General features: G+C 32.2%; 1 protein-coding gene across 1 annotated transcript; it reads right to left on the minus strand.

The window, feature by feature from the left end:
• Window positions 1–1,030: 1,030 nt before the first annotated feature.
• On the minus strand, window positions 1,031–5,628 carry LOC107479178 (photosystem I chlorophyll a/b-binding protein 6, chloroplastic). Its single transcript, XM_016099325.3, has 5 exons — window positions 5,472–5,628; window positions 5,199–5,363; window positions 5,014–5,051; window positions 3,204–3,718; window positions 1,031–1,296 (listed from the first exon to the last, which is right to left on the minus strand). The coding sequence occupies exons 1-5, from the start codon at window positions 5,522–5,524 to the stop codon at window positions 1,279–1,281; spliced, it is 789 nt and encodes a 262-aa protein (XP_015954811.1). The 5' UTR covers window positions 5,525–5,628; the 3' UTR covers window positions 1,031–1,278.
• Between the last annotated feature and the right edge of the window lie 4,569 nt (window positions 5,629–10,197).

The following is a 10,197-nucleotide window of genomic DNA, read 5'->3' on the forward strand; positions in this document are numbered from 1 at the left end:
ACTTAACCACCATAATCACTGTTAATCTTACTTTAAACCTCTTCACTACATAACACACTTTTATATTGTTATTATTGCCAGAGTCAACAACAGTTTTGAAGGTAAAGTAAATATACTAAATAATTTAGACTTGTATTAAGCGTAATTAGATGGGTTACTTAATCAAACTTGTGAGTTGTGATTTCCTTGAATAAATTTTTATAATAGTCCATGAGATTTACATAATTATTCAATTTGATCTTGAAGGTTCCAATTTTATTATAATAATTTTTTAAATTGAGCTCCGAACACCATAGTCATTCCTTACTTACTTCTAGTGATGACTCAATTATTTCAGTGTTAACGAGGCTATTATGTATGTGACATGCTGGACCTAATTTGGTCCCTCTTTGACCCCAAATATTACACCTCTGCCACCATCCTCTCCTTTCCTTCCCTCTCCACTACACTCTTCTCCTTCAAACTCTTCTTATCATCTCTCTCTCCTCTACTCTCATCCTCAACTCTCTCCGCCAACCTTCTCTCTCTTCTTCGACCTACTTTCTCCCACCCTCTGCCACCTCTTTTACACCACGTCATCCTTCTCCTCTCCTATTCGTACTGTAGGATTGCCCAAGAAGAATCTGCGACTTGTTAAGTCAGGATTTTCCATTCTATCGAAGCTGACAAAACCAGTGGCGAATCTCGACTCCACTTGGGACGACCTGGAAGTCATAACTTGGAACTACAAGTTTTTTGGTGTTGTCTCTAATTCTAATTTGATCAGCACTACATCTTGCACTCCACAAATTATCAAAACCTAGTTGCTTCAGGATCCACCTCCCTCTGCGGACAATTACTCCGCCCATGACGATTTTGGCAGTGATCTCGAAGCATACAGTAACCCACTCCCTTGCTATCTTTGAATTTTCTTCTGATTTTTTAGTTCTGATGTGCTTTAATTAATTGACTTCTTTCTTTAATAAATTATGAAATGTTAATTTGTTTAGCTAGTTCTTGTAATTGAGCCTTGAGCTTTTGGTTAATAGTGTAAGACAACGAAATGTTATGTGTTGTTTCATGTTATCGAAAGAAATTGATAATCCAATATCATACATGAAAATTCCTAGTTTAAACATTACAGGGGGAAAAAGCTCCATGTGAAAAGCTGAGAAAAGAAAAATAACAAATAACAAATCTATAGTATTAAGTGTAAAGCTGAGATATGGAATTGTTGATGCAGCACCATGCATCTTCATTCTGGATACATATAACATTCTTCTCTTTCAACCCATAGCACTAATGCGACGTGAAAGCCTGCACATGAAAAAATTTTGTCACCACCATTCTCACCATTTATGTCGATACATAACGTTATTATTATTTTTATAATATTTATTATAAAAAAATTTAATTATAAATTTAAAATTGATGTAAAAATTTAATTATAAATTTTTAAAAATTATGAAAATTAACAGAATAATTTAACCTAACGTTAACTATATGATGATTTACTAAAATATGTATATGGCCGCTGAATTACGCAAAGTCCATGAGAAGCAATGCTACATTTCTAATTATTTTTCTTTTTTTTTTAAACACCTACGTACTTTAAACCAAAACAGAAATGATATTTGTACTACTTATTGAATTTTTCCAAATGTTCAAATTGACTCGTTTGAACTCACTTTTTTGAATAATCATAAAAAATAACACAAATTCATCAAAATTTTGGACGGGAAATCAACATATTTAAGAAAGTGAGGATGCAATTTGCGCAAAATCAATCATTCAAGCCTCAAGAGGATATAAAATACACGTTTAGAAAAATTTTAAAGATTGGTGTGCAGATTTTAATGTTTAGGATACTAAAGCACACAGCCATACAAAACATAAATTTTATGGAAGTAACATGCAATTAACCATCATTTCTACGAATTTTAGACAATTTTTTTAATTTTTTTATTATATAAATTAATTTAGACATAATATGTATTTATTAAATTGAGTTTTTTAAGAAGTTTATCAATATAGAAATAAAAAATAATCTTATAATTTTTTTTACAATTTTATTTTTGACATAACATTTATATAAAAGAGACAATACAATAATGCCAAAAATATACTATAAAATTATAAGATACTAATATTATTCTTTTTTACAAAAGAATAATATTTAAAATACACAATATAATTACTAAAATATAATTATAAAAGTTATTATTAATATTCTATATAATAATATAAATATTAAATAGGTTAATATTTTAATATTATTAAAAAAGCAAATGAATTTTTTTAAAAAATATATAGATGAATATGTAGAAATTAATTTAAAAAGTAAAAAGAAGTGTATAAAATTAAATTAATTAAGTAAAAAATATTAGTAAATTAAATAATTAAAGTATAAATCTATCATATAATAATAAACAATAATATATATAAAATTATTAAATTATATAATATTTTTTTATTTTTTATCAAATTTTTTATTTTTTTAAACATATATTTCATATATAAATATAAGTCTTTAAAATTTTGAAAGAGCGAAGATGCTACCCGCCCTTTGTATCCATCCTTGTTTCCATCGTTGTCTATATAAAGGACAATTTTATTATTAAAATCAGTATATTAATGATAAATGTGAAATCAATCAAGATGTCAATATTTTTTCATCAATTATGCTATACATAAAATTTAGTTATTAAAATTAATTATTAATATAAAATATAAATTAAAATATAAAATATATATTAAAAATAAATTAAATTATTCATATACTTTTAGAATAAAAATAGTATTCTGATTCTTTTATACAGTGAATGGCCTTATGAAGAACATTTTTTTATGGATACACATATATTCTTTATATTGGGGGCAAAAATCAAATTATACAATAAATTCTTTTCAATCACATTTGTGTGTAATAAAATTAGTCTTGAATTTAAGTCTTACAATAAAAAAATATTTCATCTACATATATAAAATATGAGTATTTTAAAGGAACAATTATACACTAAACTCTTTCCAATACGCATTAGTTTGCTATTTATAAGGTTGAAATCACAACTATATATCAATTGTGAAATTAAATATCTTGCCATGTTAACTGTTAATATTGTAATATTGTTTATTTTTTAAACAATAAGATAAACAAAACATGAATAGATACCTATTAAAGTATTAATTAGTGAATAGAATAGAGAAAATAAGATTACACATACCGAGAAAATGTTGCAGTGACCGGGGTCAGCGATATGAGCCATCAAGTTATCAATAGGGCCTTCCCCGGTATAAATAGCCTGGAACCAAAACCCAACAAATGCAAGCATGGCAAGCCTACCATTCTTGATCTCCTTAGTCCTGAGCACCATAACGGGCTCAGGGGAGCCTCTCCCCCACATCATTGGGTCAAACCAAAACCCACCGGGGTACCCAACATCGGGCTTGGGCTTTGTTATGTGTGGCAGCTTGAGGTCAATGTCAACGGAGCCTGGGTTGAGCATGTCGGCCCATCTCCTACCCTCAACCCAGCCCATCAAGGCCATCTGGACAATGAAGAGAGTTGTTGGGTCCGCAAAATATTCCCTTGTTGCGGCGTCGTACCAAGAGAAGTTCTGAAGAAGGCCCATTTTTTGAAGAAGGTCTGGGATCAGGATTCCTGATACACCAAGCATTGCCCATCTTGCGTGCATTAGCTCTGCCTGTGCAAACCATTTCAACAACTCTGGATCCGACCCTGATCACCAACAACAATATATCTCACTTATTTCTATTTACCTTTCCAATCAAATATTAGACACTTTTTTGTATTTTTTCCTACAAAAGTGTATATCATATTTGCTGTGCTTTATTGTAATGTCTCATCATTTTTCTTTATATAGAAATTTTTAATATTCCCTACCAATTGTCCTACTCCTACCCATCAAGATGTTTATAAACCAACAAGAAATTAGTTGCTTTATAAAATTAAAGATAAAATATTTTTGACTAATTTCACATTACTTAGATACAAAAATATATTCAAAAATTATACCGATATAATTTTTAATACATAAATCCATGTTTGTATTAGTGCCATAATATAGTAACATATCACGGCTTAACCAATCATTTTACATTGTTAGAAATCTCTATTAAAACGGATGGTTAAGATGCCAATCTCTATATTTGATACCATAAACCTATATTTAAGAATCATTAGTAATGTGATGAACATGAGATGAATACTGCAAATCTGCAATCGATAGTGGTGTTTGGATTAAGAATCATTCAAAATCATATTTTTTGTAACACTTTTTTATTTGTATTTTTCTTTTTGAATTTATGTGTTAATATTTTTTGTCATAACTTTTTAGTATTTTTTTTAGTACTATTTTTGTATTTAATTTAGTATTTCTAATGAAATTAATAATTTATATTTAAAAAAATAACAATGAAAAATTATACAAAGCCAAATAAAAAATAACAAAATTATAAACAATGAATACTAAAAATTCCATTAAACAAATACAACAACATGCATTAGAGAACGTAAAATAAAATTCTAAACAAAAACATTCATATTATGAACAAGAAAAATAAATAAAAATTAATAAAAATATTAAAACTTAAAAAACTGTACTAAAAATAATAGTATAAAAAGATATTTGTTTATAAAACATGGAAATAAAAAAATAAATATAAGTGGTAAAATTAACAAAAAAATAATTTTTTTCAATTAATCTAACAATTGAACACAAACATAAAAAAATTATGTTTGTGTTTAGAAAAAAAATGCCAAACAAAAGGTTCTAACGTTCAAAAAATTGAACTGCAAAAAAATATTAGCTAAACACTGTTAAACTTTATTATTTTTGGTTTTATTTAATATATTTTATAATAAATAAATATTAAATAAGATAAATCTAAATTATTTGAGCTGATTATTTTTTTTGGTCCTCCTCCGGTAAAAGATAGATTAGTGAACCCTCGATCTTGCACAAATTGAATAATTGTTAAATTAAATACACAGTGAGAAAACACGCGACATACCTAATCCAAGTGGGTCAAAACCAAAATCACCAGGAAGACTGCAATTGGCAGAAAATTAAACTAATTATGCCAAATTGTTTGATAAATAGCGCTTTTATTTCTTAACAACTTTTATTTTAAAAGATAAAACCATAATTTTCAATAAATAAAAAGTCCATTGGTATAATTTGAAAGTATTTTATTACCTGCCATCAAGCCACTGAGGAGGGGAACTACCAGGGAACCACAATGGTCTATCTGGAGGAAGTGGTTCACACACGCTTGACACTCCTTTTGTTGCATTTGTTAGAATTGTTCTTGGAAACAACGTCGTTGTTCTTTCATGATGAAGAACCTTTTGCCGTATCTCTCTTCATATGAAACAAAAATATATAGCAACTATGCACTATTAGAATAATCTCTGGAATAATGAGCACACTTAAATGTTACTAATTGAAGTAATTAGGTTATTAGTATACCTAGTTGGAAGACTTGATAATGCAGTGGAGGAAATGGATAGGGCCATGACCATGAATTATGTCAAATTTTATTTTGAGAATAGAAGGGAACAAAGCCACTGTTTTGGTTTTCATACTCTTTCTATTATCTCACTTTATCTGTTATATCTGCCCCTGGATGATGATGATGATGGATAACTTGTGATATTTTCTTGGGAAGAAAATTGGCAACCTATGGCCAATGATATTTCAAAATGACACGTGGCCAGGATAAAAGAGTTCACGGGACCTGGTACTCAAGTCCGGAAAAATAAGAACGAACAAATTTTATCAAATGTAACATTAGATTAGTACAACATCAAAAAATTTGGGTATAAACTTATTCAGGTTAATATTCTATTAATTTTTTAAAAAGAAACAACATATAAACTATGTATGAAGATTTAATTTAGAAGAAAGAAAATAAAAAAAATAAGAAAAACTATTTAAAAGTCGCATCTAATTTGTTCCTACGTTGCGCCTTATAGTTTATTTATTTATTTATCTATTTTTCTACGTAATTTTTTCATAAAAAAATGTGTATTTTTTTTATTCAAAACAGTTTTTCTTTAAAATTTGAAAAAAATAAAAAGATCAACATTTTCATGTATCATATATAATATTTTAAATAAATGATATTTTTATAAATATTTTAATAAAAATTCATATTATATAATAATAATTTTAACAAAATAATTAGTTAATAAAATTTTAATATAACAATTTAATTATTTCTTAAGTAATATAAAATAAAATTTTATTATTTTATATTTTTATGTTAAAGTTTAGAATATTATTTTAATATAATTTTTAATATTATAAAAAATTTATTGCATGATATATTTTTTATTTAAAATATTGTATATTAAAAAGATATTTATTTATTTATGTACTAATAACGTCTAGTGTATTTTATATTTATTACAGTCTATCAATACTCTTCTTTTATAATAGTTTTGAATTTTCATTGGATTTATAAAAATGTGGTGTTCCGAGGGTTACCTAAAACGTTGATTTGGGTCTGAACGTAAGGTCCAGACTCTTTACGAGGCAACGTCCGACTTGTTCTTACGCCGAAGTGCTGCCGTTCGAGTTCGTCATGAGGAGGTGGGGGTGGTACCTGTAAGAGACTCTGATACTTAAGTCAGTAAGGGCTTTAGGCAGGTTTTAGTAGTTTAGAACGTAAAATATACCTGAGGGGTATCAGTGTATTTATAGTAGGGCTCATAATCACTTTTATTGGAGTAGTTTTACCTTTATTGGTGGATAACCGCTCCCTTTATCTGGGGAGTTTGTTGGAATCTATCTTTCAAAGAAGATATAGATAATCAGAGAGATTTGCGGAGGCAGTTACTTGCTTGGACAAGTAGAGCTGAGCTCCCTTCGTTGCATCCGACCTCTTCAAAGAGGTCGGGTATACGGCATAGGCCTCCTCTTTGGATTGGGCCTTCTACCTTTATTGGGCATGGCTTTTGTGTTGGGTCAAAGTATGAATAGTGCTCCTGCTTGAGTCCAAGCTTTATATGAGGTCGGGTCCAAGCATTCCATGGCTCCAGTCTCAACGTTGGATACACCGTATTCCATAGGTCAAATACTCGTCGTGTTTGTGAAAATTTTTGAAATTTTGAGCGTTGCCTCTTTAAATGAAGGGCAAACGTTTTGCGGCAGTTCCCTTGAGATTCACACACGTCTTTAATAGGGGACAAAAAGACTATTTTCCCCTTCTCTCCTATAAAATGCTCCACGTTCTTCTACTTCTTTTTCCATTTCTGAAAAAAGCTTCCATTGCTCTCTTCTTTGGAAAAAATCCCTTTCTTTGCTTCGCTATCGTTTTCCGTCTTCCAAGATTTTCTCTATCTTGTTGTTTGAGAGAGCATTTAGTGAAGAGGATTGTTCGTGTCTTTGCTGCTTGACGTGCCCCTTTCCTTATTCGAATTCTTCATCCAGGTTGGTACTGTTAACTTTTGGCTTCTTTTCGTGTAACTGTTTGTTAGTCTTGTTGAATCTGTTTGCATTAAGGCACCTTTTGGGTAATAGTAAAGGTTCTTCATAATGTTGGTTTTGTTTTTATCCTTGAAAATTTTCATTAAAAGAATTGTTGGCTGCTGTCGCTTTGTCTACTAATGAAAAATTCTTTCGAAACTACCTTGTTGAAACTGCTTTTTTCCGTTTGTGGTATGTTTGAATTATATTTCTAAAGTTTTGGGGGATTGTAGTCTTTTGTGACTTGTTGGTTGTGTTCGTGTTGCCCCCAATGGTGTCGCTGCTGTTGGCGCAGGAGAGATGCCATTACTACTTATTCTTGTTTTGGAAAGATGTTTTTCAAGTCGTGTTTTGTATTTTGTTTCTTTTGTCTGACTTCTTTTGAATGATGCCCGAGTTTTGTAGTGATGATTTTTTTGTTGCATTTGTAGGTGTAGATTTTATGTCTCGGTTAGTCATAAAAGATATGTCGACAACAGTCCCTCCCTCTCTTTTGACTTGGGTAGATACTCTCGTCCTTATTGTTGTCCCCATAGTTGATAAAAAGTACTGTGAGGTATTCCGTAGGTATCATAGGTTATGTGAAAATAGAAAGGATGAGAGGAATTATGAGATAATAGTGCCCGATCCCGAGGAGAGGGTGTATTCCCCCCTCCTTAGACAACTCGGAGCGTCCCTTTTTCTATGCATATGACTGTTTTTTTTCTCGAAATTAGACATAAAACTCTCTTTTTCGGATTTTGAAATGAACATCCTTTGGTCTTGTAATGTTGCTCCTACCCAGTTTCACCCGAATTCATGGGCTTTCCTCAAAATATACCAACTTTTGTGCCAAGAATTGGATGTCCAGCCTTCTCTTAAGGTCTTTTTTTCACCTTTTTATCTTGACCAAACCTGGGTCTTCGAAAGGGAAGTCATCTTGGTTTTTCTTTTGCATTGTTCAGGGTAGGAAGGTTTTTTCTATCTTTGATGAATCCTTCCATGACATAAAAAATTATTTCGTCAAAATTCGGGCTGTAGAGGGTGTCCGACCTTTCTATATGGTTGAGAACGATGAACTTTCCTTTCCATTATATTGGCAAGAAAAATTGTAATTACCAATTATAGTGTAGACACCCTAGACGAGCTCGAGAGGCATTTTATAGATGTGTTGGAAGAGTGTTGGGACTGGGCTCCTCACTTGGACACTAAAAAGTTTCTAGGTGACCCCAGTCAGCTTTGATCCGAGTTAGGTAGCTTTCTGACCTTTAGCTTTATGCTTTTCAATTGTGATTTGTTTAGCTGAGGTGCCTTCTATCTTTGTTTGCAGAAATCATGGCTCCAAAGTCTGCGGTAATGAAATAGCTACACCAAACCAGAAAAACTGTGGTGGCTCGGAGTATTCAAGAGAAAAAAATCGGGGATACCTTAGTCCGATCTTCTCCAAAGAAATCGGACTCGGGAACGTCGGCCCAAAAGAAAATAATCCCTACTCCCTCAATCCGGTCGATCTCTCCTGACCTTCCTCTAGAGAGTTCGGTTGCCCTGCCTTTCCCTTCGTCTTCAAAACCTCCCCCTAAGAAACCAAAGACTGCTGAAGAGGCGAGCATTACCATAAAGGGTTTGATGGGTTTGCCTGGAGCGAGAGGAATATTCTTCCCCATAATCGCATTAGCATGGATGATGTGGCTATTCAAAACCATCTCAATCTTATGGCCCGCAATAGCATCCGACTAGCAGGAGTGTGTACATCTCTAGCCAAGGAGTTAAAAAAGACTCCCCTTTGCACTACTCGAAGCTCTCTTGAGGCAATCCGAGCTGAAGTAAAGAGGCTTAGAGAGATAAAGAAGGTGCTGGAGAAGGAGAAAGACGGGCTAGCATCTGACTTAGAGAAAGCTCAGTCTCGAGTAAAGAAGGCAGAGACGGCTGCAGCCATGGTAGAGGGGATAAAGAAGAAAGCGGAGGAAAGCTATAGTCGAGTCTAGGGGGAGAAAATTGACCTTCAGTAGTAGTTAAAAAATTCCAGAGAGGAACGTACTTCTCTGTAAGAGTTTGTAGTCGAGGGAATGGATGAAATGTTTGACAAATTGAAGGCTCAAGTCCAAGTCCTTTCTTCTGGGGTCGACCTCTCCTTGTTTAGCTAAGACAATATTGTGATTGACGGAAAGATCATACCGGCTCCCAAGGATGATGAAAAGCCTTTGCCCGACCTGAAGTCTTCAAGTACTATGGTCGGGCAAAATTCTCAGGCCCCTGAGTCTCTCCCCAAGGTGCTAAATGTCGAGCTTCCTCTTTCACCTCCTGGTGCTATCTCGGCCATGCTGTCTCTATTCATCCTCCGACCCCTCCTACCCAAGGTGAGGACGTCGTGACTGGGGAGGCCCTTAACCCTCTACTTGGCTCCTCTTCATAGCTTTTCTTAGTTTTTCTTTTGTTGGATGACCCAAGTTGTGGGTCTTAATGAACAATTTTAATTTGTAATAACTAGTAGTTTTTTGAACACTTTACTTTGTAATAGTTATAGTTTTAACAACTTTTTGTATTCAAATAACTTTCTAAAAAGATCCTATCTGCTCCTTAGATAATGAAGCTAGGTTTTTGTGGAAGCTAGATTTAGCTTCTATATAGTTGCTTAGTTTGGTGTTTTTCCCTAGCAACATTTTCGATGCTGTTTCTTTGTTGAATTTAAGCAATGAATTCATTTATATAGATTTCCCTTTTAAGTTCTGACTTTGTGTAGTCAGAC

Source organism: Arachis duranensis, chromosome 3 (genome assembly GCF_000817695.3).
Source record: "Arachis duranensis cultivar V14167 chromosome 3, aradu.V14167.gnm2.J7QH, whole genome shotgun sequence".
NCBI lineage: Eukaryota > Viridiplantae > Streptophyta > Magnoliopsida > Fabales > Fabaceae > Arachis > Arachis duranensis.